The sequence below is a fragment of the Pan troglodytes genome, chromosome 12 (genome assembly GCF_028858775.2).
Source record: "Pan troglodytes isolate AG18354 chromosome 12, NHGRI_mPanTro3-v2.0_pri, whole genome shotgun sequence".
Lineage (NCBI taxonomy): Eukaryota > Metazoa > Chordata > Mammalia > Primates > Hominidae > Pan > Pan troglodytes.
The window spans coordinates 37,690,388-37,714,123 of NC_072410.2; the positions used below are offsets into that span (position 1 = coordinate 37,690,388).

Sequence of the window (23,736 nt, forward strand, 5' to 3'; positions counted from 1 at the left end):
TAATGGGCTGGATTTTTTTTGTTACGTCTATTATTTCTAATAGTGTAATCTGCTATCCTACTTCATTTCTCTGGGGGCCACAGGGAGAGAAGTTTTCTCTTACTTTACCTGAGCCTAATTATAAGAATCCACTACTTTGTTAGTAGCAAACCTAGGTTCTACCTCTGTGGATTTTTTTTTTTAAACAAAACAATGCAATATAAATACAAAGATTTCACGGTAGCCAACCACAGAAATTCTGTCTTATGATTGCAGCCACACAAGGAAGCACAGTTATTTCTACTTGTTCAGAGCTGAAATTAAACTTCTTCCAGAGCACCTTGAGGGGAAAGACTTAAATGATTTCTAAACAGGAAGTAAAGACAAGCACTGTAGAACATTTATAAACTTATATCCTAGACACTCAAAACTCAATGAAACAAAAAATTCTCAAAATTCAGGATCTGGTCCTTAGAAATTTGAAAGTGCTGCCAAAATAAACAGTGGTATATTTTGATTTTGTCTCCTGTCCATCAAAGTCTTTGCAATTAATTTTTATTCAATAGTACATCCAGTAATAAGATTTTCATTCAGAAACTAAAGAAAAAGGACACAAGAATTTCAAGGGCTTGAATATATTTTTATATTGATATTCTGTGTCGTTCTACCCTAAAATAATACATTATTGATTACATACAGGATGAGGTGAGGTATTTGTAAAATATCTGGTAAAAAATAATTAATATACAGTATTCTACATGAGATGGAATCTTATGACTCCTTAGGTCTTCTGCAGTGTTAAAAGTGATCATCTAAATTAAACTGCTCTGAATGGACTTACAGTTGTTCCCTAAAACCATGTTAAAAAATGAAGGCTTTTACATTTTCCCAGAATTTGTGCAGAAAAGGGAAAGTACATAATTGGCATTTATTTCTCACATCCAAAATAATGCATTCACACAAAACCAGGATCTCCCATGTTTAGCATAAAAAGAAAAAAAATACTGGATTAGAGATATAAAATCTCAGAGCAATGGTTAGGTTAATCCACCAACACCAAAGAAATTCAAGTGGTCAACAGTCTTGAAAATGCTTTATTGAAATGTGTGACTTATGTGCAGATGTGTTTGAAAGACCACAGCTTGAAAACTGATTTTTGAAACTTCTCAACAACCAATTGAAAAAAAATGAAAATCCCTAATGGGCTTGACTTCTAGTGTAACCAGAAGCCTGGTGTAAAGTTTTCCTTTAAACATTATCCATTACAGAACTAAAGAAAACAAAGCTATTGTATTTGGAAATCGTTGGAGTTTGAAGTTTCAGAGGAGAAGCAACAGTTTTTCAGACATGTAGGGTGACTTCTTTTTTGGTTACATTTGGATGAACATGGACTTCACAGTTCTTGGAAGAACACCGGAGGGGTGTTCAAGTCTGTATGCTTGTCATGTTGAAGAAACGGAGATACACGGACAGGAAAGGAAAAGGATGACAGGAGAAAGAGAGGAGACTTTGAAAAGGGCTCAGAGAAAAGAGAACTGGAACGAGACATGATTAGGTTAAGTCTAGTTATAAATTTATCAGAAGCTGTGCGCACCTTTTTAAAAGTCCTAAATTTACATTCCAAAAACTGCCCTCCCAACCCCCAAACCCGCTGTCCCTGCCTTGGAGCTATTGTGAAAGTCTATGCACAAAAACTGAAACAGGAAATAAAAAATAACCCGGCCCTTCCAAACCCCAAAACAAACCCAAAAAAAGCTGTACATTTTTTTTACACATAGGATTAATAATATAGGCATATAGGTGGCATGATTCAATTAAAAGGCTTTACTTTTTATGCCAGAAAAAACCCAATAAATAAAAGGTGCTAAAATTAGCATTAAGAATTTGGTTGTAATATATTGACAAATCTGGGAAGGCAAATCCTCAAAGCTCCCGATACTGATCTGTCTCAGCAAACTACAAAGCAAATACATAAATAATGCAAAATATGATTGAGAATGTGAGATTTTTAAAAACAAAGACAACATAATTCAGGTTAACTCTGTTGAACAGTCAATAAATGAAATTCATCTACACCTGAATAAAACATATTTAACAATTGAAAAAATTTTAAACAACCACAAAAAGTAAAAACTTTAAACAAACATGAACAGGATTTGTTTTTAGGGCACACAAAGTCCCCTGCAGCAGATTCCAACAGTAGCTTTACTGGTGTGTCTTCTACAGATGAGTTAAAGAGACAGGCTGAGCTCCACACAGGCAAGATGACTAACAGGGCGACAGGACAGTCACACAGGGCGGAGTGCCACACCCAGCTATAATCCCCAGATTCCACTGCAGAGCTGGCTTTGTGCGTAGGAGGCACACAAAGAAAGGTGATTCAGGCAGACATTATTCAAAAGCTACTTCGTCGTGTAACCATTGAATAATGTTTGGGAAAGCTTTGGGCTTTGTATTTTTTTTTTTAAGTTTTACTCCTTGTATTTAACTTCTTAAATAACAAGGTCACTAAAACTCATGCACGCTGCAAAAAACCTCATGCAGTAGTTAAGGTAAACCATCCAAGCAGTTTTTATTCATTAATATTCATAAATACACACAGCAGCTTCATTAGAGATTTCAATTTTCCTCTTCAGTTTGAATGTGGAGTATTAGGAGAGCCTTTTGCATGTCAAGGTACAGGAAGCAGAGATCACCCCTGCACTGCTACCTACATTTACCTGCTAGAAGTAAAAATTAGTTAAGTGGAAATGATTATCATATATATTTTCTCTCTTCCTTTTGAATGTACACAATGTAACAAGAGTGACAGACCTGAAATTACAATCACCAAACAAACCCAAGATAGTTGTTGTCCACTTTCATTGGCAAATACAGCACAGAGGACATTGTCTGCGAATTGGGATGTCATCAAAGAGGAGGTGGTGGAGGCTCATTTCCTTTATTACTCTCTTTTAAATTTAGGTTTTCTAAAGCAACATCTAAAGGCATAATATCTACACAGCCCATAGCACCAAAATCTGCCATCTCCCCCCGATCATCCTCATCTGAGGATGAGCTCTCTTCACGCACTAAAGTGGACAGAAGGAGCTCTTGGACAAACAGGCTGCGGTCTGCACGCTCGCTTTCCATGGACTGGCGCTCCGTTTCAGACATTTTAGGATCATTCAACCTGTGTAAGTTAAAAAGAAAAGACCTTATTGTTAAAAAGTCAATGAACAATGGCATGGCCAATTTCTACAGTGCTCTCCACTGTGAAGTTTTACAGGTGGCAAAATTCAGAATGAGATATTGCTGGAATACTTGGCTGTAATTTATCCTTAATTGTGTTGAGACGAATTCCCCACACTTGTTGCAATACTGTTACCTGGAGGTGCAAATCTATGCTTTAATTAGACTCAATGAGAAAAAAAAATACATTTAGACTTTTTCCACTCCAGAGAAAGCTAGGTGAAAATTTTCTAAGGAAAACAGGATTTCTTACAGATTAGATGCTTGGGAAAGTATCTAACCAGAATTTCATCTGGGGGTAAATAAAAAGAGGAAAATAAAACACAAAAACAAAATCTGCAGTGAACAGAATATTCAACTAAAAAATATCCTAAAATTTCCTCTGACTTTTCTTTATTACTCTATTTAATTCTTCCTGGTATATGCAGAAGCTAGAGAGGGCAAGAAAACACATACATACAAACTCCTACATTTCTTCTACCAAGGACCTACAGTGTAGCAGGGCAGACACAAGGTCTACCTGCCTGACTTGCTCCCCTGATGCATGTACTTATGAGATCTGGGCTATGCTGGGAAACCTGGCTCATCTGCACAGAGACTAGACAGATTTCTTGATGAAATATAACACAGGATATAAATAAAACTGCAAGGCTTGTGAGGATCTTCAAGTTGGGGTTAGCAAAATGAACTGGTCCCACTGTCAAAAGATTAGATCTGGCCAGGCACGGTGGCTCATGCCTGTAATCCCAGCACTTTGGGAGGCCAAGGCGGGCGGATCACCTGAGGTCAGGAGTTTGGCTAATGTGGTGAAACCCCATTTCTACTAAAAATACAAAAAATTAGCCAGGTGTGGGGGTGCGTGCCTGTAATCCCAGCTACTCGGGAGGCTGAAGTAGAATCGCTTAAACCTGGGAGGCGGTGGTTGCAGTGAGCCGAGATCATGCCATTGCACTCCAGCTTGGGCAACAAGAGCGAAATTCTGTCTCAAAAAAAAGACCGATCTGACTTACACACTCCAATAATCACTTTCTAAAAGGTCAACTATCTTGGACTTCAAAGAAACTGTGACCTTACCATCAGTTGCAGGGCAACATGAATAGGAACTGCCCCTGGTCAAAGAAAAGACCAAAAATAAGGCTTGGGCCCTATATATATCACGTAAGAACTGTGTGACCAGAGAGCAGGATCTCCCCTGCATACACTGCAGCCGTTCTCCTTGCCTTGAAAATTCACAATGCATGTTAATATATTTGAAGTTCTGAGAAGCCCAACAGTAAATAATCTCTTAATTTTTCTTACTTTGCTTTCTGCAACCTTATTAATTGGGGGTGGAAGGACATAAGTAATTACATATATTCCTTTGAATATATGAAGTTAAGAGAGTATTTCTGGGGAAATATTGCCTTAAATAAATCATATGAATATAATACAATAAAAGATGTGGAAAGTGGTTTGCAAACTGCATGGTACCATAGAATGTACAGTATCAGATGATAGAAGGGGGATTTCAAGAAGCTACAACCAGAATCCACAGACAGCACTCAGAGGTCACTCATACCATGCTCTGAGAGTTGGGTGTGGAATAAATGCACAGAAAAAAATTACAGATCAAGCTGAGTAGTTTGGGTCTTAAAAAAAAAAAAAGGATAGGGCAAGGGTGGGTAGGAAGATGTCTTTTCCAAAGGGCACTGGCAAGACATTCCACCCACAGTTCTGTGAACTCTCAGTAGAAATGCACGCTAGTAGATCTCCTTTTTGAGGTAGGGACTTAGATCTGGTATGTTATAGACCTGCTGCTGGTCAGTCCCTATGGGGAAGGCTACATACATGGCAGCAGGTAGCTCCATCTGTGGCTCTGTGGTTTTCTTACATTAAAGCAGCATTATCTGGTAATAACCAGGCACAATTACTGACTTGCAGAGATAATTCAAAGGTAAATTACCCATTTAAAATGTTTTTCTTGGTTTCATAACAAATGATGATAACGAGTACCATTAATTGGACCTTTACTATAGGCCAGATACTGAGCCAGACCATACACATACCAGTATTCCATTTAATCCTCAAAATAATTATCCCTCTAAAGGCAAAACTTCTGGGATACTGATGATAAAATTGAGGTTTGGAGGAGTGAAATGACTTGCCTGAGGTCCAAAACTTGTAACTGGCAAAGCTGGGGCTCTAGCCCAGGGATTTTCAAGCATTTTTTATTCTGCACCCACAATATGTTATTTATAACTATACACATGCACCACTGTATTAACAGAGTATGAAATAAAAGAAATATAAGTAGAAATTATAATATTTTCCTCTAACATCCCAATGAATTGTCATACACACTGCATTTTGGAAATAATGATGTATTACACAAACGTTATTCTTCATTTTACAGTTCTTCCTTTATATTCCTCTCTGCTCCCTTAAAAGCCCAATTAGTCCAGGTTCATTATCTGTTGAGGCCAAGTCTCCACTCATCATTCCTCTTTTTAAAATTCTTTATATTCCTAAAAGTCACATAAAATGCCTGTGAAGTTTTGGCAGACAAATACATGCAGTTGCTAAATGTTTCAGAAGCAAACAAGAACTCCATCCAGTAGAGTAGTTTACTGTTTTACTAAATATTATTTATACCATAGGAAGCCATTTTTTTAACAGTTACTTTTGTGTGCCAACCATAAAAATTTAAATCTAGCTTTTTTAGAAATTCACAGGAGAAAACTGCCACTGTATTATGAAATCCTTCTTATACTTTTAATATTTCAAAGCAGATTAAAACTGGCAATAACAAGCAATGTTAATTATGATAAATACACCTAATATGAACCATATATATATAATGATATAGTGTTTAAGTTTTATGGGTACTATGGCAAAACAATTCATATTATATGATGATATATACCTTGAGAACAAGACCAGTTATTTTATTTTAGAGACAAGGTCTCACTCTTGTCACCCAGACTGGAGTGCATGGTGCAATCTTGGCTACTGCAACCTCTGTCTCCAGGGCTCAAGCGATCCTCCCACCTCAGCCTCCTGAGTAGCGGGGACTACAGGTGCGCACCATCACACCTGGCTCATTTTTGTAGAGATAAGATTTCATCATGTTACCCAGGGTGGTTTGGAACTCCTGGGCTCTGGCGATCTGCTTGCCTTGGCCTCCCAAAGTGCTGGGATTACAGGTGTGAGCCACTGGGTCTGGCCCAGTATTCTTAATTTATCTAAAATAATTACTATGTTTCACATTCTTGGGGAAATACTGAATATGCGTTTTAATCAGAGATCTGAGAGTTTTAATCAAACACAAAATTTTAAAGAAATATAATGCACAAAAGAGAAAAGATAATTCCAGACTGTAGTGGCAATAAAATATTACTTCCCAAACAAAATTCTATTAACAAATGAGCTACCTTGTTAAAAGAAACTGGGAATTCTGGAGAGTCTGCTGACTGCTTTCTGTATTAGCTATGTTGGTTGTTGCTGTGGATTGTGTGATTGTAGTGGTGACACTGCTTGTGTTAGTACGCCGGGTTGCGTTGCGTGCGGTCTCCAGTTGTTGCCGTGCTGCCTGGGCATGCTGCCGTTCTAGCTGCAGCTGCATCTGCAGTTGTTGTAACTGAGAAGCGGAAGGGCCAGAGGAATTAAGCTGTCCTCCTGCAGAACGTCTCACTCCTGATAACTGAGATAAAAGCTCTGCCAATGGAAATGAAGACAATTAATGTCTGCTTAATACTGAGGAAAACAAAACGCTACAGATCACTCTTTTACTGCAACAACATCAAAAGCATTGTGAACAGGTAGGTAACCACCACAGCACACAGTTTCAGTTAAGAGCTGAATACCTTCTAGAATGCCTCCTGAAGGCAGGAGTTACTGTGTACAGAGAATGCAAATGCATACGAATATTAACCCAGACTGAATTATGTTTGAAGTAAAACTTAAATTGTCTTTAAAATTATTTGCATAATAGACTAATTTAGTGAAGCTTTCTCTTAGTATTTAATGAAGTGGTTTATCTGTGGGCCCAATTATAATATAAGCTCTCTCAATATGTGTTCCACGGAAGCAGGGATGAGGTCTACTGTTGACTATATTCCCAGCTATCAGAACAGGGCCTGATATAGCAGGAATTCAAACATTTACTGAATGACTGAATGAATTATTAGGATTCCAGGTCCTAAAGGCCTGGATCATTTCTGATGGTGGCCCTTGCACACACTCTGCCTCTGCTTTCTCCCTCTAGTACCTTCTGATACTGCTGTTTCAGAGTACCACTGCAGTAGATACCACTACCAGTGCTCAGCAAGGCTGACTGGCTCCTGAGAACCTGCTGCATCTGACTGTACAGCCTACTTAGTGGCCTGTTATGATCCAGACTGTCTTGTGTCCATAAGGCTGTACTCATTAAGAGAGGTGTAAACTTTCGTCCCCGCATCCTCATCTAAGTAAGGTACAGTGAAATGCCTTCTTCCAAGTGGAGGGTCCACCTCGCTTATAGGGAATCGATGACTGCCTTGCAGACACTTTCAGGCCAGCAAAAACTCTTTATCATTAAAACTCATTAACAGTTTGTTTTCTTGCTCCCTGTTGCTTTATCCCAGGCTTTTTATAGCACTCTTATACCCCTCTTTCATGGAATATACAGTCTATCACTAAAATAAACTAATTTTCACTGACAGAAAAAAAAAATCAAATGAAGAAAATTTCTCAATTTTGAATTTTGCTCCCAGAAACTACTTTAATTTTTAGTGCCTGCCACCAAAATAGCAGGTAAATATTCCCTTTGGATGAAGAAATATTTTTTAAATCCCCCAAACTCAGTTTATTAGGCTTGTTTTTGTTGTTGCACACCCAAATGTCCAAAGCACATTTGGAATTAAAATTTTATATGGTATATCTAACTTTTAAATAACATGATAGGTATAAAATTGTTCTTAGGTTGTTTTTCTTTTTTAAATTTTTATTTTAGGTTTGGGGGTACATGTGAAGGTCCGTTACACAGTTAAACACCTGCCACGGGGGTTTGTCATACATATTATTACATCACCCAGCACCCAATTAAGCCCAGTACCCAACAGTTATCTTTCTGCTCCTCTCTCTCTTCCTACCCTCCCCCAGTGTCTGCTGTCTCCTCCTTTGTGTTCCTAAGTTGTCATTTAGCTCTGATGTTCTCAGTTTCTATTACAGATTTACACTTATCAATGTTTCAGGTGTTCTGGAGGGTGCTCATGGCTTCCAGGTAGGTGCACACTTCACTACATGGACACATTTCAGAATTGTTGCTTTAAATGCGTGCACACTTCCCACTGTCTTACCACTTGTCTGCTTGGTGTGTCTTGCAGATTATCAGGCTACAGTGATTTATTGTATTTTATTTTGACCCTGTGTTCTGCTACCAACTTCCCAGGTTTGTCATGTACTAGACTCAGTGACATGGCCAGGTTCAAAAACTGTTTTTTTTTTTTTTGTTTTTTTTTTAAGATTTTTCCCAAGCTATTAAACATGTACCTTTCAGTATGTTCTACAACAATATAGTTCTCAAATGAAGGTCAGGACATTAAGTCCTACTTTCCTTTCTTCCATGAGAAGAGCTTAATTCTTTAGTCTTTTCAATTAGCTATAGATAACAGTTCTGAAATGTGTCCATGTGGTGGAATGTGTACCTGGAAGCCATGAGGCGCCTTGCACAACATCTGAGATAGGCATAAATCTGTGACAGAATTTTACACATAACATGTTCTTAAAAATGTTAGCTATACCTTATAAAACCTTAATTTCAAATGTGCTTTGGCCATTTTTTTATGTGTACTTATGGAGATTTAACCATGACATTTTGGAGGTATTCAAGTTGAAATCTTTTATGATTTCCTTGGGCTTCAATAGAGGCCACAAATACAACATAAAACCATCTCTTATCATCTTATGTCTCTAAGAACAGTAGTCTCCCTTTACCTGCAGGAGATATGTTCCAAGACCCCCAGTGAATGGCTGAAATGGGCATTTGGATAATACAGAACCCTATACATACTATGTTTTTTCCTATACATACTTATCTGTTGTGCTAAAGTTTAATTTATAAATTAGGCACCTAATTTATAAATTAGGAACATGAGATTCCCAACAAAATAGAGTAAATCTAAAAATATACTATGAAAGTTATGTGATGTGGTCTCTCTCTAAGTATCTTATTGTCCCGTACTCACCTATTTTTTGACTGTAGTTGGTTGTGGGTAACTGAAACCCAGGAAAGCAAAACCACATGACGGGGGGACTACTGGACTTAAGCAATGCCAGAAGAGTATGAATTACTTTATGTTAAGTGTCTGCTTTTAACGCATTTTACACTTTTAATGTATTTGGGAATTTTGTGAAGGAACATGGCTTATGGTCAGAGAGGTGAGACTTAAGAACACAAATCTCACAAAAAGTTTTTTTTTTTTTTTTTTTTTTTTGAGACAGGGTCTCACTCCATCACCCAGGCTGGAGTGCAGTGGTGCGATCTCGGCTTCCTGGAACCTCCACCTTTCAGGCTCAAGCGATTCTCATGCCTCAGCCTCCAGAGTAGCTGCGATTACAGGCACCCACCACCACATCTGGCTAATTTTTGTATTTTTAGTAGAGATGGAGTTTTGCCATGTTGGCCAGGCTGGTCTTGAATTCCTGGCTTCAAGTGATCCACCCGCTCCAGCCTCCCAGAGTGCTGGGATTAAAGGTGTGAGCCACCGCATCTGGCATCACAAAAAGTTTTAAAAGGAGCTCCTCGTTCCCCTGCCATTTCCCTTATTAATGTGACACTAACTTACCAGCTATAGGATCCATGGCTTCCCTATTGCTTGGAGAATATGAACTCTGAGAAGAAGAAAGTCCACCAGTAGAACTGCTAGTAAAGTGCATGTTTGATCTACGAGCACGAGGACCTCCTAATCCCCGGCCAGGGTGAAACATTCTACGTACATGTCGAACACCACTCGATTCATCATAACCCAAAAGTTAAGAAAAAAACGAAAGTATTTCACAGAAACAAAAAAAAATCACCTGAGTCCTTGCTAGACAGATATAAAGATTTCCTGAATTGTAAGCATTTAAAAACAGCACATTTAACTTAAAGTGCAAACGTCCCAACTCTATGAGGGCTATTAACCCTAAAAAGACACTCAAATGTAAGGCAACATGTGAGTGTGTGTGTGTGTATTGGGTGTGTGAGGTAAGAAAGTTTCTCTCTATATAGCTCATGAAATCTCAAATACCACCTATAATGAAAAAGGAACAATATTGAATTTATATTCAGCAGATCAAAGATTCCTTTTGGATTATTAGTTTTAATGTCTTCAAGCTTCTTTCCAATGCCGCTGCTAAGCAGAAAACAGATTTGCATTTCTTGTATAAGACACACAGATAGATTAACATGACATTTATCACGAAGTCAAATTCCCAGCAGCCTCAACCATCTTACACAGTTGAGTGTGAGTCAAACTGAAAAAGGTCCTGAGTTGCAAATAGCTGTCAAAACTCATGAAGACAACCTTACGTTTCCACAAAGGCAAATGAGAGGTGGGGGAGGCCAGATCATATAGAAGAGATTTTTCCTTTAAAGTACCAAACAGACCAGCTTTATAATGCAGATTAATTTTTTTGCTGGCTTCTCAGTTTTTCAGCTGATGGTTCTGGAGTTATTTAAGGACCGGATGGGTAGCTCCAAGAAGCCTTCAGGTGTCACGGTACCTGCCCTGTTCCATCATATTCATGAGGATGGTTTGGGTTCTAGAGAAAGTGATATGATCATATTTATATATTTGATAATTTTATATTATGATTTTATATATATATATGTATCTTGAGACAGGGTCTCACTTTGTTGTCAGGCTGGAGTGCAGTGGTGCAATCATAGCTTACTGCAGCCTTGAGCTCATGGGCTCAAGTGATCCTCCTACCTCAGCCTCTTGAGTAGCTGGGACCACAGGTGTGTGCCACCAGCTGAGCTCATTATTTTGGTAGAGATGGGGTCTTCCTATGTTGTCCAGGTTGGTTTCAAACTTCGAGGCTCAAGTGATCCTCCCACCTTGGCCTTTTAAAGTGCTGGGAGTATAGGCATGAGCCACTGTACCCAGCTGGTGACAGTTTTAGACGAACAATTCATAACCTGAAATCAGAAGCATTGAGTCCACAAAATTAATCGCTCTGGTAGGCCAGTAATCTCAGGGAACACTGCCAGAAACTGTTGAGAGACAAGGAAGGGAATGCAGAAATAAAAGCAAGAGGCTGGGCGTGGTGGCTCACGCCTGAATCCAAGCACTTTGGGAAGCTGAGGTGGGCAGATCACCTGAGGTCAGGAGTTCGAGACCAGCCTGGCCAACATGGTGAAACCCCATCTCTACTAAAAAAATACAAAAATTGGCCAGGTGCAGTGGTTCATGCCTGTAATCCCAGCACTTTGGGAGGCTGAGGCAGGCAGTCAGGAGTTGGAGACCAGCATGGCCAAGAGACCAGCCTGGCCAATATGGTGAAACCCCATCTCTACTAAAAATACAAAAATTAGCTGGGTGTGGTGGCGGGCACCTTAGCTACTCGGGAGGCTGAGGCAGGAGGATTACTTGAATCCAGGAGGCAGAGGTTGCAATGAGCTGAAGATAGCGCCATTGTACTCCAGCCTGGCTGACAGAGCAAGACTCTGACTTTAAAAAAAAAAAAAAGAAAAGAAAAGAAAAGCAGGAAAGGAAATTTAAAGCTAGAGCTGACCTTATGCTATCCTACTCAGGAACTCGGCAGGAAATGGCTCTCTCTGGAGAAGGGGACCCCAAAAAGGAAAGGAACACCAAGATGCACACCTGTCCCCACCATCTCACCACATCACACCCACAACAGGGTAAGGCAGCAGAGGAACAGAGAGGGAAAGCAAATAATGCCTCTTCATATTTAACTAATTAAATTTTAATTTGGATTAACATTTTCCTCTTTTGTATGAAAACGCCATCCTGGAAGACACAATTTGGTCAAACTGCCTTAAAAAAAATCTAATTGTAATGAACTAAAGATGAAGGACAAGTCAACTTTCACTTAATGAAAATGGTTCATACAACGGTGATAGTATATAAAAAGAGAAATAAATTGCATCTCAGCATTGAGTCACTTTTAGGAAAAGTTCAAATAAGTAAAAATAATTTGGACATTACTTTTCCTCTTTTGGGGGATATTATCCTTAAAAAAAATCAAAATGACAAGCTGGATGCAGTGGCACATGTGTGCCTATAGTCCCAACTACTCAAGAGGCTGAAGCAGGAGGATCACTTGAGCTCAGGAGTTTGAGACCAGCCAGGTCGACACAGCGAGATCTTGTCTCCAAAACAAAAAATCAAAATGACAAACAGTACAAACAACTCTTTTCCTTGTCATCTCTTAAAAGGATATTAAATCTCTAGGGGCTCTGTGTTCAAGTGTAAGATGAGCTGCAAAGTCATCCGTGACATGATTAGGATCGCCTCCAGGTAACGCTGCACATATTGGACAAATCTGAAATGGAAGTAAAGAAAGCAGCTTAATAAATGAACGTCAATAAGACATCTTTCTGGAAGAGTATTCTGCTGTAAGTTTTACTATTATCAAGTTTTAACCAACAGAAAACACAGCAGATCCTAAATCAGTGAAAAGCAGTAGAAGCCTAAGCAAGAACTGTTCACACAAGGTCCCTCAGGGTCAAACACAACAGTTTCAGACACACCAAACTTGATCTCTGGCAGGGCCTTCTAACAGCCTGCCTGATTCATTTGTATGGTCTAGCAAAATAGTTTCCATTAAAAAAACTTTAAAATGTGCTATTTAGTGCACATTTACGTGTAAGTCCAGTCTTGAATGGTAAAGACAGATAGAAGCCTATGGCACACTTCTCCAAAGCAAGCTATACTTGAGAGCCAATTCCCAAATAAGACAGCAGAGGTCTGATTAAATGCAACTGTGCAAACATTCAACAGACATGTTGAATGTAAGACAAATTATGATTACTGATAATATGCAAATGTGGTCTATAAATTTATGAATGTGACTTCCAAGGGGAATATGGTATGGAAGCCCATTTTTAAACCTTATTTCCTGAAGAAATGGGTGGTAGGCCAGAAGCTTGTAACCAGGTCAGGCTCAAAGAGTAGAAGAACAACTTTCCATGGGCCTTTTGGCAAGAGATAGGAGAAAGTAGGAATAAAATGGTGTGTACACAGTCACAGTTCGGGGAGCGGGTGTGACAGGTTGGGAAGGTGGTTTCTATAGTTAACAGAATTGGTGAAACAGAGGGAAGGAGAGGGGAAGGCTAGAAAGAATGAGGAACGTTTTAAAGAGGAAAGGCCCTTACTCTTCCGAAATTCAAATGGACAGATAATGTTCTAACAATGGTAGCCAAGCCTTGAAGTATGAACAACTTCAATCTTAAAGAACAGGGCCAAGAAGAAAGGTCTGAAGCAAGGGGCATGACCAAAGGGAGCCCCAGGAAGTGCACAGTTCAAGTTGTAGACTTGTGTCTTTATCCATAAATAAGAAGGTTAAAGACAGGATATGTGATTCATCTTGCCAATACATGTGCCGAAATTCTTTCACTTAGGCAAAATCTAGGCAATTGGTCAACCTTATTGTCTGCTGACAGCACAGTGGGAGTAGGTGGTAGCGCTGGAGATGAGGGGAGATGGAAAAGGTGAGACTTGGAAGGACAATCCTGGGGTACGGAGGGAAAACAAACTGCTCTGATTCCTGGAGCCCAAACAAACATAACTTTCCATCTTCTAACAACTAGAAAGCAGAAGTCCCTTGAGAGTTCAACTCTGATTTGATATCAGTCTCTCTTATGCCTCATCAGCTGTCCTGATTATGTGACTCAGGACTCTGAGAAATATCCTCAGGAAAACCTAAATATGTTCATGAGAAATAACATTTAAACATGACAGTGTGCAGAAGAACTAGACAGGTCACAATGGAATGTGATGAGGCAAAAGAGAAAAAGAAGTAGATAGACCTGCCTATGCCTTTCTTAGAAGATGCCAGGAAGGTGGTCAGATTCTTTCCTCTGTCAGAAAAGTAGCTGTATGTGTCAAAGTTTACAGATTATCCATCCACTCTCTCTTTACTAGGAATTTAACTTCTACTATCTGTACCATTCCTGTACTCTGACATTACCTGGTTATGTCTGATATACATATTTTACTTTTCACGTGCTTCTGGTCTTACCTAGCTAAACTGTAAACTCTTTGAGAGATGCAGGACAGTGTGATTTGTCTTTGGTTTTAAACTCTGGCCAGACTTGCTTTAAAAAAAAAAAAAAAAAAGACCAGCAATGTTTGGAGAAACAGAAAACAAGTTCCAGTTATTTAAAAATAAAACAAGCTACCTTAGAGGCTCATGATTCTGAAAAAGTTAACAAGTGCTGGGTTATAGTTTTATTACAATATTATAAGGCTGTATAAGATTTTTATTTAAAGAGAAAATAACCACCAAAAGGAAAAGGCATCTTTCTTCTAAGATACTTTCCTTTAGATTGGCCTTCAGGTAAAATCTATAAACAACTTGAGCTGTCCAATGATAGCTGCAAAGGCTTCAGTACTTGAGGGGACATAAAAATGTTGGTAGATGAGAAAAGTCTCCACAAGGATATAGATTCCTAGAAGGAAAACAGAATGGGAAGCAGAGACATCAAACGTACTAAGAATGTCCTAATAAGATAGATAATTTAACAAGTAGAAAAGCACCTTCGAGACAAGGATGTAAAATAAAGTCAAGATCCTTCCTTATCGTGTATTGACTTTGGTTCTATACTCAAAATCTTTTTTATTTCATTGCAGTAACTCTGCTAAGATGGCAGGATGAAGGTATTCAGAACTGCTTCATTCATAGAGAAATAATATAAAACCAACCAACCAACCAACCAAACTTCCATAACTACTAGGGATAAAGAATTACTGAGGATAAGAAATTACTGTGGTGGGAGGATCACCCAGGTTGACAGCTGGCATAGAAAAATCAAGAGGCTAGGCCAGGCACGGTGGCTCATGCCTGTAATCCCAGCACTTTGGAAGGCTGAGGTGGGTGGATCACAAGGTCAGGAGTTCGAGACCAGCCTGACCAACATGGTGAAACCCCATCTCTACTAAAAAATACAAAAATGACCTGGGCATGGTGGCACACGCCTGTAATCCCAGCTACTCAGGAGGCTGAGGCAGGAGAATCACTTGAACCCGGGAAGCGGAGGTTGCAGTGAGCCAAGATCGCACCACTGCACTCCAGCCTGAGCGACAGAGACTCCATCTCAAAAAAAAAAGAAAAGAAAAAAGAACATCAAGAGGCTAGATTTAGAACCAAGTGGAAGATGTTGCCACACTTGGGTCACATAAAGTTAACTCAAATGAGGACTTGGAAAGGAAAACTAAGCTCAGATGTTGATGCGATCACAGAGGCCTGGTCATCTTTTAGGTTTTACATTTTATATTTAGCAAGCTAACTCATGCTTTAAGACAAAAATGCTTGTTCTCAAGACTGTGTTTTCTGAGAGGAAATGAAGGGAACAAGAGGAAGAAAGAAAAAGGAGAGCAAAGCGGGGCAGGAGAAATGGAAAAGAGGTGGTGGGGAGTGGGAGGAGAGACAAAGCAAGCCACTGTGCCACTCATGGGCACAAATACTGCTTAGTTTTGAGTGTGTCTTTATTTCTACATCATGGTGCCTAATATCTCTTACAGGACAGGAAAACTCGACACAAAGGGTAACTTTAGGGTACTGACCCTAAAATTATGACAGCTTGTCAACATTAATATTTATCATACTTCCACTGCTACATGATAGAGTAATATCTATTATTCGTATGGAAAAATTCCATATAACACACAAGCTTAAAATTATAACAACTTGTCAATTAAGATTTACTTAACTGGCTTAAGTCAGTATTTCTTTAATTTGGCTAAGAATATAAATCATCTGGGCCGGGTGCAGTGGCTCATGCCTACACTCGCAGCACTTTGGGAGGCCAAGGCAGATGGATTGCCTGAGGTTAGGAGTTTGAGACCAGTCTGGCCAACATGGTGAAACCCCGTCTCTACTAAAAATACAAAAAAAATTAGCCAGGCGTGGTGGCACATGCCTGTAATCCCAGCTACTCGGGAGGCTGAGGCAGGAGAATTGCTTGAACTTGGGAGGCGGAGGTTGCGGTGAGCAGAGATCGCACCATCGCACTCGAGCCTGGGCAACAAGAGCAAAATCCCCGTCTCCAAAAAAAAGGAAAAAAAATTTGTATTCACAAATGTCCTTGCTATTCTCAGTGTCGTCTCTGCTATTGCTCGAGTTTCCTCTTCTCCTTCACCTTGCCACTGAGGGTCACCATCAATCTTGCTTTTTATCTGCAGCCCCTTTGGAAGCCTTTACCAATTGAGATGACGTCCCATCCCAAGAATGTACAGAGTCTCCATTTTTCCACATGGTTCCAGGGCATGACTACCAGCCAGCAACCAGTTAGGGCACATTATAGTACAGTTTGTTGCCAATGTCTTTAAAATATACCTTCTGAAGTCATTACTCCACATATAAACACCGAGTCACTGCTGAATATACAGAACTTTTCCTCTATGAAAGCACCTAAAGTCAGCATGCCTGATTTTTTTTTAAAAAACAACAGCTCCACACATTCTTCCCCATACAATTATCAACCATTCTAAAGCAAGTTTGGATTTCCTCTGGCCTCTCTCTTGAACTAATACAACTACATCAGACAGCATTCTCTCGATGGGTACTATTCACACCTTGAAAAACTATTCTTTATAACCACATTCCTATTTCTAGTTCAAGGATCTATGCTATGAAATCCAGGTAAGTTGGTAAAGTTAAAGTTCTGACTGGCTAAATTTGTTATATTATATAATTTTGTTACCATGGACTAATCCGTTAAGCACTTACTGAGTACCAAATCAGAACTAACTTAACACTTTAGGTTAAAACATTATCAAGAAATGAGCATAGTTCCTGCCAACATTAAAGTTCATATGAATTTCATCTCTTTTTAAAAACTGGGGCCAAAATTGGGGCAGGGCACAGTGGCTTATGCCTGTAACCCCAACACTGGGAGAATGAGGCAGGGGGATCACTTGCAGACAAGAGTTTGAGACCAGCCTGGGCCACACGGTGAGACGAAGTCTCTACCAAAATATTTTTTTTAAATTGGTATTTTTCATTATTTCTTCAAACTGGGGTACAATTCACGTCTCTGCTTTTGAGCAGCTCTTAGAACTCAGCTACAGAAACACCCAGGCTTATTATGCCAAGGGATTTTCTGATCACCTGCAATACAATGGGGGAATGGGGTTTAAAACACTGTTTTTCCACAGAAGAGTAATGACCCAAAAAGAGTCATCTAAATTTAAAGCCATCACACAAAACCTGTTGACACGTATTATACTTTAGTGCTTATACAAAAAAAGAAGAAGAAGAAGAAGAAGAAAGACATTCTACTGAGTTAACTAAATGCCATGGCCAATGACAACTTCAGGCTTTTGGATCTCCTGCCCAATTAAAAGTATTAGTTGATCCTACAAAATCTGCAGATATAATGAATACAAGACTGAAATTCAAGTTTTGCTTGGAGAATATACATAAAGGACTAGTGGATGATCTATGCTATATGGTCAAGAAACTCCTTTTGGGCCTTGTAGAACCGTCTAGCTTGTAGCTACCTGCACCTTGGCCATCCATTTTGCCAATATAAATAAAGGTCCTTTCAAGAGTTGAGTGAGCATACTGTTCAACTAGATTACAGTCTAATTTTCTGTTGCTGCAGTGAACAGTTTTGGTAAGTGTTCAATTATAAGTGAAATTAACTTATAATTGTGAATTACTTCATATTAAATTATTTTCCCTCTCGATGCCATTCTCCCATCATAATGCTGAAGTTAGATTTGTCACTGGCTTCTAAAGAGCAGCATTTACAAGTAATTTAGAAAGTCCTAAAAAGCAATTATGTTTTACTTTTAAACATGGTTCTTGTACAAAAATTTATGCGCATGATGACATCTTGGGAATTCACAAAACTTGAAATAGTATTAATATAATTTAGCTACACTGAAAAATAATTCCAAAGAAATCAGAAGGCAGTTCACAAAAGGGATTGCGCTCCTGTGAGAATCTAATGATGTTGCTGATCTGACAGGGAGTGGAGTTCAGGCAGTAATGCCCGCTGGCCCACTGCTCACCTTCTGCTCTGTGGCTCGGTTCCAAACAGGTCATGGACGGGTATTAGTCTGGTCCCGTCCGTGGCCCAGGGGTTGGGGAACCCTGGTCTAGAGGACACATGCAGGTAACGTGGGGCAAAGCAAGATAGCAAACAGAGCATTTAGAAAGGAATATGTTAGGAGGAATAGAAAAGGAGATATATAGCAAGTTGCTGTGTAGATATAATCCCCTAAACCAAAATGATGTAAATCACTCTTGAATTCCCTAATTAAAAAATGCAAAACATTGAGGGGTGAGAGGGGACACACAGTAATATCACCTGGACATTTACATATAACCGTAGCACACTGGAGCTGATAGTATGTTTCACATATATGCAGAGAGGCATTCAAAACACTTAACAACTGGTATGGTATAGGCACCAATCCTTCAGAATGGACACTAGTCAGCATGCTACACTTGGCTGTACCTGCTGAATGCCAGCCCTGCCTCTAGGACTTGACCCACATGACCTGAAGAAATCCTGTACTTTTATATTAAAGATTCTTATCTGCTTGCCATTTTTCACTCTGAAACGTCTAGGTGTATGGGTGGGAACATATGTAGATATAGTACTCATGCAAAGATTAAGGGCTAATGAGAAGAGATAAATCCTTAAAATATTCCACAAAAACCAATATAAAAATAGAGTGACAACTGCCTTGGGCTATGTACCAAAAGCCTGGCAACTTAATGAAGGCATAAACACAACTCACAAGAAACAGACCATGATAGCATTTGTAGGTGGTGGGTATTTAATTTTCAAACTGTGTATCAGGTATGCCAGAGTGTAAACAACAAATTTTGAGTATTTACTTTCAGGGGCGGGAAGGGGGGGCATGGGGCAAACCAACCAGAGGCAAGGTTATGGAAAACTGAGGAGTTGCCTTGCCCCTGAGGGGTGATGAAAATACTATACTAGGGACTATTGGCTGATAATAATAACAAAATATAATAATAAATATTATCAATTAATGTTATGTATAATATATTATATATTTATCAATAATATATCTATATATTATATATTTATCAATATATATTTAGATATTATATATTTATCAATATATATTTAGATATTATATATTTATCAATATATATTTAGATATTATATATTTATCAATAATATATTTAGATATTATATATTTATTAATAATATATTTAGATATATATTTATCAATAGATTTAGATATTATATATTTATTAATAATATATTTACATATTATATATAATAATACATAATTTTTTTTTGGAGACAGGGTCTTGTTCTGTTACCCAGGCTGCAGTGCAATGCAGTGGCACAATCATGGCTCACTTCAGCCTCAACCTCCTGAGCTCAAGCAATTCTCCCACCTCAACTTCCCAAGTAGCTGGGACCACAGGTATGTGCCACCACGTCCAGCTAATTTTTAAATTTTGTGGAGACAAGGCCCCACTTTGTTGTCCAGGCCAATCTCAAACTTCTGGGCTCAAGCAATGCTCTCACCTTAGCCTCCCAGTGTTGGGATTACAGGCATGAGTCACTGTGCACAGTCTGATAATGATTTTAAGGATGCCTAATTTACAATAAGAACTCCATGTTTGTGTTATGGTATTTAGGTAAAGGACCCAAACTTAACAGAAATTAAATCAAAGAAAAATGACTGCAAGTTTTCCACATCAACCAGCATGAAGATGCAACTGAGTCAGGATTCTTCATACTGTTATGTAGGACTGTACCAAAAGGAAGCAAAGTCACTTTACAGAATAAAAAGAATAAACTAAGAATAGTAATAAAATGTGACAACAGTAGTCTGAGGCTCTCCTAGGTAAAAGATCAGAGCATTTCTGAGCTGTTAAGACAGTAAAATTTGGCTTGATGTCTATAAAAAATAAATTTACCTACTGTTTGAACTATACATGTTATAACAACTTCAAACATCAAACTAGCAGTGTCGGTGGGAATAAAAGTAACCCTATATTATATGCATAGCTGTAGCAGAGTTAAGTAGAGACTCTGGAACCCAGAGGGACTCTAGCTGAGTCCAAACACCTGCCCCTACCCCTGCCCCTTACTAAGCTGTTATGTCCTTGAGCATGCTACTTTATTACTCTGGGTTTCAATTAATTTGTTTTGAGTACATTTAGGGGCTTATTAGTTGATGCAATATGCAATTACTGTGCCAAAATTCTCCCAATTCAGTATCTATAGTTCCATATAAAGCCTTCACTTTACCTATTATTATCAATGGTAAAGAGGTGGGGGAGAGACTCTTAGGTGTACTTTATCATTTCTTGAAGGTGGATGCATGCTGACTCAGATGTCAAGTAAAAAATCCAACAAGCTTTCAAGGTAAGACTTTCTTTGTGTATTATTCTGGGTCCATGGCCTTTAGCCACTGGAAAGATCAGGATAGGAAGAACTTCTAGGGACCCCAGAGCTTGACCTAGGAAGCAAGAGATGTGATCTGATGAAAACCAGGTAAGATCAGCGATATGCTACAATGAGATGTGACAATGGATTATTATGATACTACCAAAGGTTTTTAAATTTCCTTGTGAAGTTCCTTGTAGAAGAAAAGTTAAGCAGATAGCAAGGATACTATAATAAGAGATGCACTGCAGGTTGCCATCCTTTTAACCTTTCACAATGCATTGAATAAAGGGCTCCTGAATTTGGTCAAGACTCCATGCTGTGGGTTTGGCTACAGGTTAAGAAACCCAGTGTGGACAGTTAGAGGTATTATTCTGCAAAAATGCAGCCTCCCATGATGTATAAAATTTGCTGTTAAAAGATGATTTTAATAACTATGCAAACGGTATCATTACACTGAGCAGGAAGCAGATGACAGTGACCTAGCTTTATTAATGTTAGAAATAATATACTTTACAACATCATTTTAGTCATAAGGTTGCCGCTTCACTTACCACTTCTGTTGATGTTTCTGCATGTTCAGAAGTAACATGTTCTTGAAGAGATGTCTCCGTATAGCCCATTTTTCCACAATAGGGACAAGTAAAAGACTGTGGCTGCTCTACAGAGAAAGCTTCCCCACCATAGTATAAATCTGAAAAATAAGATAGAATTGCATTGAGGAATATTAGTTTTTAAACATGTAAAAATGTAATCGTACGATACAGTAATGTAAAAAAGAAAGTGTGGGCCAGGAGCAGTGGTTCATGCCGGCAATCCCAGCATGTTGGGAGGACAAGGCGGGTGGATCACTTGAGGTCAGGAGTTCGAGACCAGCCTGGTGAACATGGTAAAACCTCGTGTCTACTAAAAATACAAAAATTAGCCAGGCATGGTGGCAGATGCCTGTAATCTCAGCTGCTCCGGAGGCTGAGCCAGGAGAATCGCTTGAACTTGGAAGGCAGAGGTTGCAGTGAGCCGAGATCATGCCACTGCACTCCAAAAGAAAGTGTGCCTAAAATATTCAACAACCTCACGTGATCAAGGAGTGCTTAGGTACCTGTTTACATTTGTAATATCCTTATTCCCATGAGGACTCCATGTTATTCCTCCAAAATTCCTTCCCCAGATAGCTACTACATATATAGCCTTAAGAGAGAACGAGACAAACAACTCCATCCTCCTTCATTTATTTGAAACATTGGTCATTTCACATCTGGCTCTAATTTTATTGTAATTTATTTTTTCCTTATCTGTATATACTGGGGCAACACTGACATTGACAGTAAAAATCAGCAGGGTCTACCATGTAATAAGGACAGATGTGCTCAGAGGGAAAGAACAGACAACCATGATCAATATGAGAACTCCCAGATGTAGCTAGTTGTCTATAGAACATGCTGCTTTTAGAGCAGGAAGGACCCTGAACATTCATTTTTTGTAAATGCTAACTTAAGATACTACCAACAACATTAAGAAATTTTTTTTGAGACAAGGTCTTACTCTGTCGCACAGGCTGGAGCACAGTGGCATGATCACAGCTCACTGCAGACTCAGTATCTGGGCTCAAATGATCCTCCTGCCTCAGCCTCCAACATAACTGAACTACAGGTGTGTGCCATCACATCCGGCTAATTAAAAAAAAAAATTTTTTTTTTTTTTTTTTGGAAAGATGGGGTCCCACTATGTTGCCTAGGCTGGTTTTGAACTCCTAGGCTCAAGTCATCCTCCCACCTCAGCCTCCCAAAGTGCTGGGACTACAGGCATGAGCCACCACACCTGGCCTGTCACAAAATATTTTGCCCAACTGGGTTACTGGAAAACTAACCAGTTAGTCTGTGGGAATAATTTGTTCACCTCGTAAGTGTATCTGAAGGAATGTCTTTTTTTTCCAGTAGGTAATTGCTATGGTTTGAATATGGTTTGTCCCCACCAAAGCTCATGCTGTGGCTTCATCTCCAATGTGGTGGTGTTGGAAGGTGGTGTCTTTAGGAGGTGATAGGGTTGTTAAGAGGTATTAACGCCTTTCTCAGGAGTGAATTCTCACTCTCTCAGGACTGAATTAGCTCCCTTGAGAGTGAGTTGTTTTAAAGTGAGGCTGTCTGTCACTTACAACTGTTTGGTCTCTTTACACATGCCCACTTCCCCATCTGCTTCTCTGCCATGTTATGACACAGCTGAGGCCCTCACCTGAAGTCGACCAGATGAAGCTGAACAATCTTGGCCCCTTTAGCCTCAAGAATTGTGAGCTAAATAGACCCCTTTCCTTTAGAAATTATCTAATTTCAAGGATTTTCTTATACTAAGATAAAACAGACAGACAGAAACATAAAATAAAATTAAAGTATATTCAGTGTGTTACGCCACTACAAAGAATTATTTAATTATTTAGCATAAAACAAACACCAAATTTAAGAGCGCTTTTGTGAGAAAAGAAAATGGAAGAAAGTGTTCATTACGTGATAGATTTGTTCATATTCATTTTTAGGGAGATTTAAATGATCATAAAAGTTTTATGTATTATGTATATATTGACCATTTATTAGGTGCACAAGACTTGTCAGGTGGATTTGGAGTAGCTGGGGATAAATATATTAAAAAGAATAGAACTTCCTCATCTGATAAAGGGCATCTACCAAAAACTGAGCAAACATCATTTACTGGTGAAAGACTGGATGCTTTCCCCTAAGATCAGAACAAGACAAGTGTGTCTACTCTTGCCACTCCTATTTAGTATTTTACTGGAGGATCTATCCAGAGTAAATGAAAGGCATCCAGACAGAAAGGAAGAAGTAAAATGACTTTTATTTGCAGATGACATGACCTTGCGTACACAAAGACTTAAGGAATCCACTAAAAAACTCTTGGCGCCGGGTGAGGTGGCTCACACCTATAATCCTAGCACTTTGGGA

The 23,736-nt window shown here is 39.0% G+C and overlaps 1 protein-coding gene across 1 annotated transcript in view; it reads right to left on the reverse strand.

Annotated features, from left to right (window-relative positions):
• Positions 1-1,055: 1,055 nt before the first annotated feature.
• KCMF1 (potassium channel modulatory factor 1) overlaps positions 1,056-23,736 on the reverse strand; it is a 47,780-nt gene continuing 25,099 nt past the window's right edge. The window contains exons 3-7 of the mRNA XM_009442745.5: positions 21,340-21,479; positions 12,616-12,717; positions 10,014-10,188; positions 6,621-6,903; positions 1,056-3,151 (exon numbers count right to left, since the gene is read on the reverse strand). Of these exons, the coding sequence (XP_009441020.1) occupies positions 2,890-3,151; positions 6,621-6,903; positions 10,014-10,188; positions 12,616-12,717; positions 21,340-21,479 (962 nt within the window). The 3' untranslated portion in view covers positions 1,056-2,889. The remainder of the gene's footprint in view (positions 3,152-6,620; positions 6,904-10,013; positions 10,189-12,615; positions 12,718-21,339; positions 21,480-23,736) is intronic.